Consider the following 13,650-nt stretch of genomic DNA (forward strand, 5'->3'; position numbering starts at 1 on the left):
GTTCTCCAGCACCCACGTGCCTCTGCGCACCGCCCCCGCCAAGCACTCCCACTACTCTGCTTCGACTTCAACAGCGGTCTCCGGCCACCGCGTCACCTGGGTCACCGCAGCGCTCTGGCCATACCGCCAGTAAAACCCTAACCACACCATAAGTACAAGTGTCTCTCCTTCGCTAGGGCGGGAGTTCCTTCGAGCCCGCGCCCCAGGTCCAAATCCGTGGCGTTCAGTAAACTACCTAAACGGCTTCAGAGGTAGGGCTGAAGCAGAAGCGCAGCCGAGTGCACCCAAGGGCATTTCGGTCGAGACGAAGAGCGGCCACGACCCAGCCCCTCGGGTAAGCACCGCCAGGCGAAGTCCCGTCATCGTAGTTCCGCCGCGGAAGCGCCAGTCCCAGCTCTCGCGAGATTCGGCCTGAGCCCCAGCCCCCAAGCCCGCTGGGTTCTCGCCGGATTCGCCGGGCCACGCGTCTCTCCGGAAGTAGCCCTTCCGGCGCTGTGCCCCGGAAGCGGAAGTGTGACTCTAGTCTGTCAGAGAGGTTTACTCGGTGGCCCAGAAATCCAGGGAAGTCGTTGTCGTTGAATTTTTGCAGACTCTCGAGCGCTTCCCCCCTGGCGGGTGGGAGTGCAGAGAGGAGAGTGCGAGATGAGCACCATGTTCGCGGACACGCTGCTCATCGTCTTCATTTCCGTGTGCACGGCCCTTCTCGCCGAGGGTGAGAGCGGCTGCTTCTCTGACGTTTCATCAGCCAGCCCCCACGGGAAGGATCCTGGGCCTGGGGACCCTCGCGCCACGGAGGGAGTGGTCGCGAGCCTTGCTTGCTTGGGGTTGAGCCGGGGGCGGGGGAGCGCTGGGGCGCAGGAGCGGGTGAGGCACCGTGGAATTCGGTTGGGGGTCGATTTCGCTTGCGTATTTGTGGAGACCCCTTCATCTCGGGTCTCCGTTACTTTGGTTGAAGAGTCCGTTGTCTTAACGTTTGGAAAAGAGTTCACTGCTGGTGAATATAAAGCAAAAAGTCGAAATCCCTCCTTACCCAGCCATCACCACCAGTGAGTTTGCCGTGACCCTCGCAGACATTTTTCTGTGAGCATGCTGCTTTTGATGTTTCAGGTATAACCTGGGTCCTGGTTTACAGGACGGACAAGTACAAGAGACTGAAAGCGGAGGTGGAAAAACAGAGTAAAAAACGTGAGTATGGCAGCATCCTTCAGATAGAGTTCAACACATCAGGTGTATGGAATGCATGTTTACAGTAAGTGTTTTCGCACCAGCTGATGCAAAAACTTTATGGGAACACGGAGATGAATCCGATTTGAATTGGTTATGTAGAGGTATATGCAGCGTTGGATATTTTTATGCACAATGCATAATACACGTGGCAGTGGAGCCAGGGACACGAGAAGTGCGAGTTAGGTGCTGTGGTGGTTCTAAAGAAGAGATCCCATTCAGTTGTGAGGGGCCAGGGAAGCCCCGTGTGTGGATAAGTCACCTCAACATATTAAAATCCAAGCTCCTTATCTTCACCTTCACAAACCCGATCCTCCTCTGGTATTTCTCTACCTGACAAATAGTACCTCCATGCTTCTCATAGTGCAAGCCGGAAACCCTGATACACTTTCTCACTTGGCTTTCAGGACGCCACACTCTCTTGGTTTTACTCTTACCTTGCAGGTCTTTTTTTTTTTTTTTTTAAGAGTAAGTGGGGGGGTTTGGGGAAAGGCAGAGGGAGCACGAGAAAGAATCTTAAGCAGGCTCCATGCCCAGCATAAGGCCTGAGATGGGTCTTGATCCCTCCACTCTGACCTGAGCCGAAATCAAGAGTCAGACTCTTAACTGACGGAGCAACCCCGACGCCCCTTGCCCATCATTCTTTTGCTGTTTCCTTGCTGGTTCCTCTTCTCAGCCTCTTGTTGGGCACCCCAAATTTGTTTTTATCACCCTACGCTCACTCTCTTAGTGAATTCAATCATGTACTCTATTTGGCAGTGGCCCCCAAATTTATATCCCTAGCACTCTCTCCTTAATGCAAGATCCATATATCCTGGAAATAACATTGTATCGTGAGCGATGGTAGCTACACTTGTGGTGAGCATAATGTGTAAGGAGTTGAATCACTATGTTGTACTCCTGAAATTAACATTGTGTGTCAGCTATGCTCAAATAAAGATTCATGTATCAATTTGTCAGTTATACTGTAATGTTGAGTATACATTTCAAACCCAGTATGTTCAAATTGAATACTTTATCCTCACTTAAGACTGCTTCATTTGGGGGCGCCTGGGTGACTCAGTGGGTTAAGTCTCTGCCTTCGGCTTAGGTCCTGGTCTCAGGTTCCTGGGCTTGAGCCCCACGTCGGGCTCTTTGCTCAGCAGGGAGCCTGCTTCCTCCTCTCTCTCTTCCTACTTGTGATCTCTCATTCTGTCAAATAAATAAATAAAATCTTTAAAAAAAAAAAAAAAGACTGCTTCATTTGTACTTTTCAGGATCTTGGTCAATGGCAAGTCTATCTCTCTACTTGCTCAGGTCATAATCCTTGTGCCGTTATCTTTAAGTCTTCTGTCACACTCTGCGTCTAATACTTTTGGGCTGCCTTCAGACATATCCAGAGTCTGATTTTCCATCATTTCCTTTGATAATTACCTCCATCCTTTGCATGAATTATTGTAGCAACCTTCAATAAGTGTTCCTGTTTCCCTATAGTCCGCTCCCAAGATAACAGCCAGAATAATTCTTTTTTTTTTTTTTTTAAAGTAGGTTCCAGGGACTCCTGGGTGGCTCAGTTCGTTAAGCGGCTGCCTTCAGCTCAGGTCATGATCCCAGCGGCATGGGATGGAGTCCCACATCAGGCTCCTTGCTTGGCAGGGGGCCTGCTTCTCCCTCTGCCTCTGCCTACCACTCTGTCTGCCTGTGCTCACTAGCTCTCTCCCTCTCTCTCTTTGACAAATAAATAAATAAAATCTTAAAAAAAAAAAAAAGTAGGTTCCACATCCAGTGTGGAACCCAGTGCAGGACTTGAACTCAGGACCCTGAGATCAAGACCTGAGCTGATATCCAGAGTCAGATACTCCAATAACTGAACCACCCAGGCACCCAGAATAATCCTTTTTAGAGCCTGTTAGATCATGTCCCCTTCCTGCTCATAACCCTGTGATGGTGTCCCAGTTTTACTCAAGAACAGCCAAAGTTCTTTCAGTGGCCTGCGGAGCCTCCCCCGTTATAGTTCTGATGCTCTTCCCCTCTCACACACTCGGCTTCAACCACACTGACCCTGCAGTTCCTTGCTGTGCCTCAGCCACACTCCAGTGCTCAGAGTCTTCTACTGCTTGTTCCTCTGCCTGGAATATTCTCTATGATGTCTGCTTAGTTAACCCTCAGACCTTCTTCAAATCTTTGTTCAAAGTTTACTTCTGTGAGCCTTAACTTGGCCACCCTTTTTCAAACTGCAGCCTGCCCATCTCCACCGCTGCTGCTCCTGGTCTCCTAGACCTCGCTCTCATCCCCCCTCCCCACCCCATGACTTTTGTCACTTTCTAATATATTACAGGATCTATTTGTGTATTGTGTTACTGTTTATTGTTTATCTCCCCCCGCTAGGAGAGCGTTTTTGTTGTTGTTCTGATATAGTCTTTGTACCTAGAACAGTGACTGGCACGCAGTAAAAGTTTAATAAATACTTGGTGACTTGAATACTTTCTTCTTTCACCCTGTGTGTGCAGTCCACCCTCAAGCCCTGTTACTGTTCTCCTCTGGGGAAGTTTGCGATCTCTCCACATCCCTCCAGTTCTGCCGCCACCACCTAGTCTAAACTGTCATGTTTCCTGTGATCTACTGCGATAGCCTCCTCATTGGTCTCCCTGCAGCCACTCGGATTTCTTCTCTACAGGGCAGCCCAAGTAATTTTTTCAAGACACAGATCTTATCATGTTACATGCCCTTCTCAAAATACTGTGTTTTTCCCCATTGCTTTTAGGAGAAAGGCGGGGCTTGTAAAGTCCAGTGTGGTTGGATGCATCTTCTCTTCCCCTGCAACTACATCCTGTATCCCTGGCTTTCTATTCTCTAGCAGCTCGGGCCCTTTTCCCATCCTCTGGGCTAGTCTTCCTTATTTCTGCCGTGCGTCTAGACATTATCTGCTCTTCCTTCTAACTAGAATAACTTTCCTTTCTCTTTTGGTCTAGCAAACTCCTGCTCATTCTTTAGCTCTCAAAAGCTTATTTAGTCTTTCAGAAGGGTCAGATCTTCTACTCTGGGCCCTGCTTTATCCATAGATGTCTCCTTAGAGCATGGTGATCTAGTCTCAGCCCAGTCCCCTAGAAGACCAGGTTAATGTTCACAGTACCATCTTAGTTTCTGTTCTCTAGCCTTCTTGTTTTTTATGCACTTATGGGGAAGTGCTAAGTTATGTTGTGGTCCTTCTGGGGAGGGAAAGAAATATTTTTTGTTTCTTTGGCTAATAGTGATGATAAAGAGTAAAACATTCAATGTTTTCTGTCCATTTTGTTTTTTATTTTTATTTATTTTATTTTATTTATTTATTTGTCAGAGAGGGAGACAGTACAAGCAGGGAGAGTGGCAAACAGAGGGAGAAGCAGGCTCACTACTGAGCAACAAGGCCCTGTGCGGTGACTTGATCCCAGGACCCTGGGATCATGACTTGAGCCAAAGGCAGACGCTTAACTGGCTGAGCCACCCAAGCATCTCTGTCCTTTCGTTTTTTAAAATGTTATTTTGGGGGTGCCTGGGTGGCTCAGTGGGTTAAGCCTCTGCCTTCGGCTCGGGTCATGGTCTTGGGGTCCTGGGATTGAGCTCCGCATCATGCTCTCTGTTCAGCGGGGAGCCTGCTTCTCTTTCTCTCTCTGCCTGTCTCTCTGTCTACGTGTGATCTCTCTCTCTGTCAAATAAATAAAATCTTAAAAAAAATTGTTATTTTGGTAACACCTTGTAGAATTTGACTTAATTTCCTTTTATGATCTCATACTAGTAGTTTCACTCTAAATCTCTTTCTTCCCCATAGATATATGTCATGCTTTATCTTTTCATTTACATAAAAGAATACATGTACTTAGACACGAGTGCATATATTGAAACCACAAACAAACACACACACACTTATTTTAGTCAGCATCTTACTGTTTCACTTGTACTATTGGAGTCAAATCGAGTTTTACATCTCTTTATTAAAGTAGTAATACCAATTTTAGAATTCAGGTAGCGTAATTAACATTCCAAGAGAAAAAGTCTTACCTGCCAATTCTCTTTAATGCAACTTTTAGAAGTAACACATGTACTGTACTGTTTGCTGGTGAAGTATGCTAAGATACTATATGGAACAAAGAAAGTAAATAAGTAAAGGTAATTTTTGACATTCCTATTCTTGGTCCTTTCATAGGTGGACTATGATAGGTATATAGATCAAAGATAGTAAATGTAAAATACAAATATATTAATTATTTCTCTTTAAAAGGTTATTTTTACTCTATCATCATATTAATTGAAATGCATACAAAGAAGTTGGTCTTAGCTTTTTCTGTCTGTTTAAGTAATCTCTGTGCCCTCTGTGGGGCTCAGACTCACAATTCCGAGATCGAGAGTCACATGCTCTGCTGACTGAGCCATTCAGATGCCCCAGTTTTAGCTTTTTGACTCTGTTGATCTCCCTTTCCTAATGCATATGTCTGTCTTGCCAGTTTTCAGTATTGTAATTGTTACTCAGTTATTCCCCCTTACTAGATACTCTTTAGAGGGCAAGAATCACGTTTATCTTTTCATCTGCCTAGAACAGCGCTCATTACTTAGGAACCATAACTGAATAAATGAATTCCTACCTTTTATACTGAGTATGAGATTGGTACTATAATTAACCATAGTTATCTGAGAGAACAGAATTTGAAAATCGTACTTAGACTCAACCTACGGCAGTCACCCTCAGCTGATGGTCTGAAAGCCATTTTAGTTTTTATTATGTTCCATTAGTTATTATTATTGTGTCCTTATGCAATCCTTTATGAGTGTTTGGTTGATGATGCTTCCAGTATTGTTGTCTTGGTCTTAGATTGTTGTGTCTGCCTTCTCCTGTCAGCAGGTGTGGGAGCAGATCAGTTAACTTGCTCATAACCATAATCAAAGGCAGCGTGTAACTTTCTTGTGAGCTTCTTTCATTGGCTCAACTGTGATAAAGCAGCCTTCATTTCTTTAGTATAATACATAATTAATTTTTACTGTGTTGCTCTGTTTACAGTGGAAAAGAAGAAGGAAACAATAACAGAGTCAGCTGGTCGACAACAAAAAAAGAAAATAGGTAAGATGAATTATTGGTATACACAAAATGTAGAAAAAATAAGTTTAGGAAATTTGGAAAATTTTAAATTGGAAAAAAATTCTTAGGTGATGAAAATATAATAAAGTTAATAACAGTGGTGACTCATGTGTTTGTATAATTTTGTGGTTTACAGAGAGCACTTGCATACATTATCGAACCTGATTTTCTCTTGTCCATTTTGAGGGTAAAATCAAGCAGTTGCTACTGTTTCCTCTTAGCTTTTGAAATTTTAGTTTTAGTAGAACAATGCTGACATTTGTGGCTTTGAATTTGGCCGAGGGTTCTTGGCATAATTTGTAAAAGTTTTTTTTTTTTTTTTATATCTGTGTTGATTATTTCCAGTTAAGTCTGAGTTACTTGTGTTGTTGCCATGGCTTCCTTACTGAGATTTGACTGGTGATGGAAATCCTCCAGGGGGTAGGAAATTTACTGCTGAGTAATTTTTATCTGGTCTGAAAAGTAATGATATGTTTTTGGTTTTTCAGTGTAATTTAGAGCTTAATTACAGAATGTAATTCTGTTCCAAAAAGACAATTTATAAATGATTAGATATGATTTATATTTGTACTTTGTGATGCTTCCTGATTCTGAAATTAGGAAAAAAATATGAAACTGTGTGTTTTGTTCAGAAACTATGTCTCTGCATAGGTCACTGCCATTATATCCTAGGAAAGAATTCTACCAGCCTGGACTATGCCACTATCCTGTTCTGAACAAAACTTTTGAATTTAGTGTTTCCCATGTTTTCTAAGTGGCCTGCTCGTTTAGTTCTGCGGCAGCATGCTACTGTATGTGTTCTCTGTGTCAGTTGCTCTGATGGGTCGTAAGGAAACAAGGTAGAAACAATTCTCTTAGAAAGTCTGTCTAGAGAGGGGAAGACAAACCAGTGCAGTATGGTAAGGTTGTTTGTAGAGAGATATTCTGAGTTTTCAAAAAGTAAAGAGAAAGGATATCTAAACAAAACTAGGGGATTAGGTTTTCTTGAAGAGATAACGTTTTCAGGGCACCTGGGTGGCTCAGTGGGTTAAGCCTCTGCCTTCGGCTCAGGTCATGATCTCAGGGTCCTAGGATTGAGCCCCACATCGGGCTCTCTGCTCAGCAGGGAACCTGCTTTTTCCTCTCTGTCTCTGCCTGCCTCTCTGCCTACTTGTGATCTCTCTCCGTCAAATAAATAAATAAAATCTTTTTTAAAAAAAGAGAGATAATGTTTTCATTGAATCTTGAAGCTGCAATGTGAATAACTTAAAAATACAAATAAAGTAGCAGTCAGAATTTATTGAGCACTTACCATATGCAACATACTGAGGTAAACACTTTATATGTTTTAAGATTCTCTTAACAGTCAGTTGTATGTAGTAGTGAAGAGTGTTACTTCATTTTATAGATGAGAAGCATGAAGCTTGAGTTAAGTCATTTTCCCTCGGTCAGTCATTCAGTGGTAGATGCGATGAAGTTAGTGGTAGAGAAGGGGTTTGGCCCTGGTCATTTGTAACTTTAACCTCCAATTTTAAGCCCTGTTCATCCTAGGCAGAAGGATAGCCATCTCCAAACTCTAGAGGAATCAAATAGCAAGGTATGTTCCTGAAGCTATAAATAGTTTAGTGTAACTGATGAAAGAAGGGATGTATAAAGTGTAGACAGATGAGGCTAGAGAAATAAGTAGAGTCTGTTCCTGAAGATCTTTATAAATCAAACTAAGGTAATGAGTTTAACTTGTATCCAGAAGACTTTGCATCTTTCCATATCCATTAAAGGATTTAAGCAGAGATTGACATCAGATTTTAAGGAAGACAACTCTGGCAGTAGTTTGGAGATAAATGGGAGAAGGGATCATTCTGGAGGCAGGAGGTCATGAGACTTTTTAAAAATCTCAGATGCAAAAATGGCAAGAATCTGAACTTAAGTAGAGGCGGTGGTAATGGAACAGAAGTAGGAGTAATAGGACTTGATGACTGTTTCGATGTGGCATGTGGAGAGAGGTATGAGTCTACAAAGAAGTCCATATTTCTGATTTGGAAAAATTGGAGGAGTAGCAAATTGGGATGGGGAAGAAAAGAGAGGATAATTTCAGGTTTGAACGTACTGGATTTGAAATGCCTGTGTGACAGTAGGTGAAAATACTTGGTACACAGTTGGATATGTGGTTTCTGAGCTAGCAGAGGGATTAAAGGCTATAAACAGATTTTAGAATCGTATACTTTCAAGTAGTAATTGAGTTCCCACACAGAGGAGACCATATAAAGTAAGAAAAGGAAAGGGCTGAGGAAACAGAGGGAGCAGAAGTGGAACCCTGCAGAAGTATTACCAGAGAAGTCGGAAAGCGTTTGCCATCGTAGCTGAGGGATGAGCTTCAGAGGATAGAGAGGATCTAAGGTGTTAAATGTCTAAGAGGCAAATGGAAATGAAAGTTATTGTTAGTGATGTAGCAAGAATGATTTCAGGGGCGTGATGGGGGACAGAAGCCAGTTGTCTAGGTGAGGAGAAAATGAATGCACAGTGAGGAAGTGAAGACATTGAACACAGAATCATTCTATCGAGTAGCTTTGCTCCAAAGGATAGGAAAGATACAAAAATGGAAGGCAGATTGCTCTCTGCCCTTAAGTTGACAACACAAACTGTCTAAAATGTAAATTAACTTTAGCATGGAATGCAACCTTGAACTTTTTGCTCACCAAAAAGTATCAGAAGTTAAGAGAAATAACACCTGTGAAGTGTTGGTTATCATTGTCTTATTAGGAGTTAAAAGGTGTAATGTTCATGCGAAGTTGTTTAAAAGACAATCTATCCATGCTCTAGATTTGTAAATTTTACTCTGAGATTAAGCCAAACCATCAGAAATCTATAAACCTAAACTGCGTTATTTTGGACTCCCTAAAGATTGCTTCTACGCCATTTCACCTTAACATTTGTACTGTTGGGCACGTTGTGGAAAACCCAGCCAGATACAGTTTATTGTACTACTACTGTGGAATACTTTTGAGAACATTACAACATCACAGTGTCTCTTGATGAGCAGTTATGGAAACTTCCTAATAGTTTTCAGTGTCAAGAAAAACAATGTTAGGGGCGACTGGTTGCCTCAGTTGGCAGAGTGTGCAACCCTTTGATCTTGGGGTTGAAAGTTTGAGCCCCATGTTGGGTATAGAGATGACTTAAAAAGAGTAAAATCTTAATGAAAGGAAGGAAGGAAGGGGGAGAAAAGCAGTGATTCTCATAAATTATTCATTTACTTTGATTTTGTGGACTTAGCTTGAACCCTTTGGACTAGCTGCTGATAAGCAGAGAGTCACATTTGCTGTTCACCTCTGGCAACTTTACACGACCGATTCAGTATATTTCTGTGAATTGACTCTATCACAGTTTTGTTACTATGCAACCCTTACTTTCCCTTTCCTCAGGTCCCTACTTGAGCTTTACAAGAATACAGACAGTAGTTGGGGGGTGCTGTGGATGGTGACTGTGCTGCACTGAAAAAAGCAAGTTTTCAGTATGAGGAGGGTGCGCAGCACAATGATAAGGTTTCAGAGAAGCAAAATGCCACTGATTTTACTAGGTGAAGCTCTTGGATCATAGTCTTGGGTAGAACCATTAATTCAGAGGTTCCTGGGATGGAGCCCCGCATCGGGCTCTCTGCTCAGCGGGGGGCCTCTTTCCCCTCTTGCTCTGCCTGCCTGTCTGCCTACTTGTGATCTCTCTCTCTCTCAAATAAATAAATAAAATCTTTAAAAAAAAAAAAAAAAGAAAAGGCTGAAATGTCTTACATTTGAACTAAAGACCTTAGGTTCACCAGTTTTTTTAAAAGTTACATTTATTATTTGAGAGAGAGAGGGTGTGCACCTCAGGGGAGGGGCAGAGGGAGAGGGAGAGAGAGAATCTCGGGCAGGTTCCCTGCTGAGCACAGACCTTGTCATTGTGAGGCTCGATCTCAGGACCCTGAGATCATGTTCCGAGCTGACATCAAGTCAGACGCTTAACTGACTGAGCCACCAGGGCCCCCCTTATGTTCCCATTCTTTTATTTTTTTTTTAAGATTTTATCTATTTTTATCTGAAAGACAGAATATGAGAGACAGCATGGGGAGGGAGGGGCAGAGGGAGAGGGAGAAGCAGGATCCCCACTGAGCAGGGTGCCCGATGCAGCGTATAACTGACTGAGCCACGCAGGGCCCCCTAGGTTCCCCATTCTTAATTTCAGGGGTAGATGTTTTGGCTGTTTTACATTTCCCTCTTCCCCTACATTTCCCACAGAAGGGAAACAAATTTACTTTTGATATATGAATTTTATTTAGTTCTTTTGGCTACATAGATAATAAATCCCCTAATACCTCAAGTATTGGGGGATTTATTTGCCGAACGTATGGGATCCCAAACTCAGAAAACACTGAAGTAGTCGGTTACAGGAAGGCAGGAACTGTATTAAAGCCCGTCTGGAAGGCTTAGCAAGCCCTGAGATGAAGTGAGACAGTGGGCTCCAGTGTTTTTAAGGCTGCACTATTGTTATTTTTTAGAGAGGGGGAGAGGTGCTGGAGGGGCAGAGGGAGAGGGAGAGACTCTTAAGCAGTCTCCATGCCTAGCATGGAGCCTGATATGGGGTTCAGTCTCACGACCCTGAGATCATAACCTGAGCTTTGCTTGACCAGCTGAGCCCCCCAGGTGCCCCCAAGGCTGCATTATTGATATGTCCTTCTCTCTCTTTCTGTTCAGCTTCTCCCACTTGCTCTGTAGTGTTTTTCTGGCATTTAGGCTGTGCCTACACCTAACTTTGGCTTGTGTCCTAGGGTTCTGCCTAAATCAGTCTTACTCACGATGTGCTCTGTAGACCCCCTGCGTCAGTACTGTATGAGTAAAGAGCTCTGCATCTTCCTCCCAGACTACTGAGTCAGGATCTCTGGGACCGAGGAGTCTGCTGTTTTTAACAGGCTTCCCAGATTCTTAGACAAACTGAAGTTTGAGAGCCAGTGCTATATTATAATTTTTCTGTTTCTGCTCCCACAGTTAATTGATTTACTATTCCTGGTTTTCTGGTTTAAATTTCTGAGCGAAGGAATCTGGTTGGCTCAGCTCGTCTCTTTACACCGTGGGTCATGAGAAGGCACAGGGATTGGCTGCCTGCTAGGTTGGTAGTGCAGGGTGGGGGTGATGGGAATCTTTGAAAGGCTGACCCTCAGCAAGGACTCTGGTGGGAAGCCAATACCCTCAGACGGCTGGGGAAGGGAGGGCAGGCATTCAGAAGCTTGACAGAGCTGGGATGGATATCTTTTTTCTTCGTGACCTAGAGATATGGGAGGAAATTTTTGAAATTTAATTTATTTTGGTCCCTGAATTTATATATTCACTCTAGGCCTTTATCCTGTTTGGATTTTCCATAAAAGAAGACTTCCTCAGGCATTTAGTTTAAATTTTGCTTCCTCTCCATTACCAAATCTATGTGAAATTTCAAGGTTATATTATTAATTGGTTTTCATTCAAGACAACTCAGAATGTAGAACTCCCATGGTATATCTAATTCTTTTAATCTATAGAATGGCACCTGCTATTTTGACCTTCTCTCTGTTATTTAAAAATGTTCACCATGTCCCAAACTGTTGGTTGGATTTGACCAACCGGTTGCCTCCTATATTGATTTCCATTCTTTGACAGAAAAGACACTTATTATTGACTAAGGTAAATGAGGAAGTGTTCCTTTCTTAAATAAATTATGTTATCTTGTTGCACACAGCCTAATATTGTCAAATTAAAATGTATAGTGGATTGGCTACTGTCTGTTCATTCTGTGGTCAGAATAGATGCTATCATTGCTACTAGTTGATTCCCATAACTACAAACAATACAGCCTCCTTTTTTTTCAAAGATTTTATTTATTTATTTGACACAGAGAGAGAGAATACAAGAGAAGGAACATGAGCAGGGGGAGTTGGAGAGGGAGAAGCAGGCTTCCCGCTGAGCAGAGAGCCCAATATGGGGCTCGATACTAAGGCCCTGGGATCATGACCTGAGCCAAAGGGAGAAGCTTAACAATTGAGCCACCCAGGTGCCCTTCATGTATTACATGACTGTGTTGACAGGCTAGTCTTCATAAATTTATCTAACCCAAAATGGAACATAAGAATTTTATTCTTAGGAATAATTGTTTTTGTTTTGTTTTTGTCCTGGACATTTGAATTTAACTTCTTTGTTTTTATGTTTATGCTTCTTGAGGCATCTTCGCATTTTCTACCCACAGACAGATCAGGTTCATTTCAGATGAAATTTTGCATGTATGATGTTTCCCTGTTAAATATATTTGTTTAGGGGGCACCTGCGTAGCTCAGTTGGTTAAGCAACTGCCTTCGGCTCAGGTCATGGTCCCAGAATCGTGGGATCAAGTCCCACATTGGGCTCCCAGCTCCATGGGGAGTCTTCTTCTCCCTCTGACCTCCCCTCTCATGCTCTCTCTCACTCTGTCTCTCTCTCTCTCAAAATAAATAAATAAAAATCTTAAAAAATATATATATATATATATATGTGTATATTTGTTTAGTTTGTTGTTTCTTTTTTTTTTTTTTTTAAAGATTTTATTTATTTATTTATTTGACAGAGAGAAATCACAAGTAGATGGAGAGGCAGGCAGAGAGAGAGAGGGAAGCAGGCTCCCTGCTGAGCAGAGAGCCCGATGCGGGACTCGATCCCAGGACCCTGAGATCATGACCTGAGCCGAAGGCAGCGGCCCAACCCACTGAGCCACCCAGGCGTCCCTTAGTTTGTTGTTTCTTTATTCTGTTTCTTCTTTTTGTCCCTTTTCTCTACAGAAGCATCTTTTTAAAAATCAACTTTACCTTTTTATATACTATCTTTTTGTTCTCTTCTGTCGGAAATGGTCCCTAGTGAAAAGTGGAGTCACTAGAGTATATAACATAGACCTTCCAGGTAGCCTCAGACATAATCAGCTGTTAATTGTCCATGAGTGAAATCCCTGTGCTGAGAACTAGTCTTAGCGGCTTCTGCTGTCCCATCGGACTCAGTCCTGTGCAGCTGATAGTGCCGTGCCCCGGATTTATCAGAGATGGGTAGGTGTGAAAGCAAGCATCAAAGATACTTGTATCTGTCACCTCCTCCAAAACCAAGGGAATATAAACCTATTTTTTAATTATTTGAAACCGACTAAAACTGCTTTGTATATGGTAGGTATTTAGTAACAATTTGAATTGAAGACTCTTCAGGAACCTTAATAGTGTTGGTGTGTAGCGTAATCCTGTATGGCTCTATTATTAAGCCGTATACACATTGTTTACCCTGGTAACAATAACCTTACGGTTATTGTTTCTCTGTGGACTTAGCTTCAGAAAAACTATGTCA

At 42.7% G+C, this 13,650-nt stretch overlaps 1 protein-coding gene across 1 annotated transcript in view; it reads left to right on the forward strand.

The window, feature by feature from the left end:
• The first annotated feature begins 459 nt into the window (after positions 1 to 459).
• Positions 460 to 13,650, forward strand: part of TMCO1 (transmembrane and coiled-coil domains 1) — a 43,302-nt gene continuing 30,111 nt past the window's right edge. Inside the window, exons 1-3 of the mRNA XM_004751442.3 lie at positions 460 to 712; positions 1,108 to 1,185; positions 6,236 to 6,295. Coding sequence (XP_004751499.1) covers positions 643 to 712; positions 1,108 to 1,185; positions 6,236 to 6,295 — 208 coding nt within the window. The 5' untranslated portion in view covers positions 460 to 642. The remainder of the gene's footprint in view (positions 713 to 1,107; positions 1,186 to 6,235; positions 6,296 to 13,650) is intronic.

This window comes from Mustela putorius, unplaced genomic scaffold, assembly GCF_011764305.1.
Source record: "Mustela putorius furo isolate JIRA1106 unplaced genomic scaffold, ASM1176430v1.1 tig00000508_pilon_pilon_pilon, whole genome shotgun sequence".
Lineage (NCBI taxonomy): Eukaryota > Metazoa > Chordata > Mammalia > Carnivora > Mustelidae > Mustela > Mustela putorius.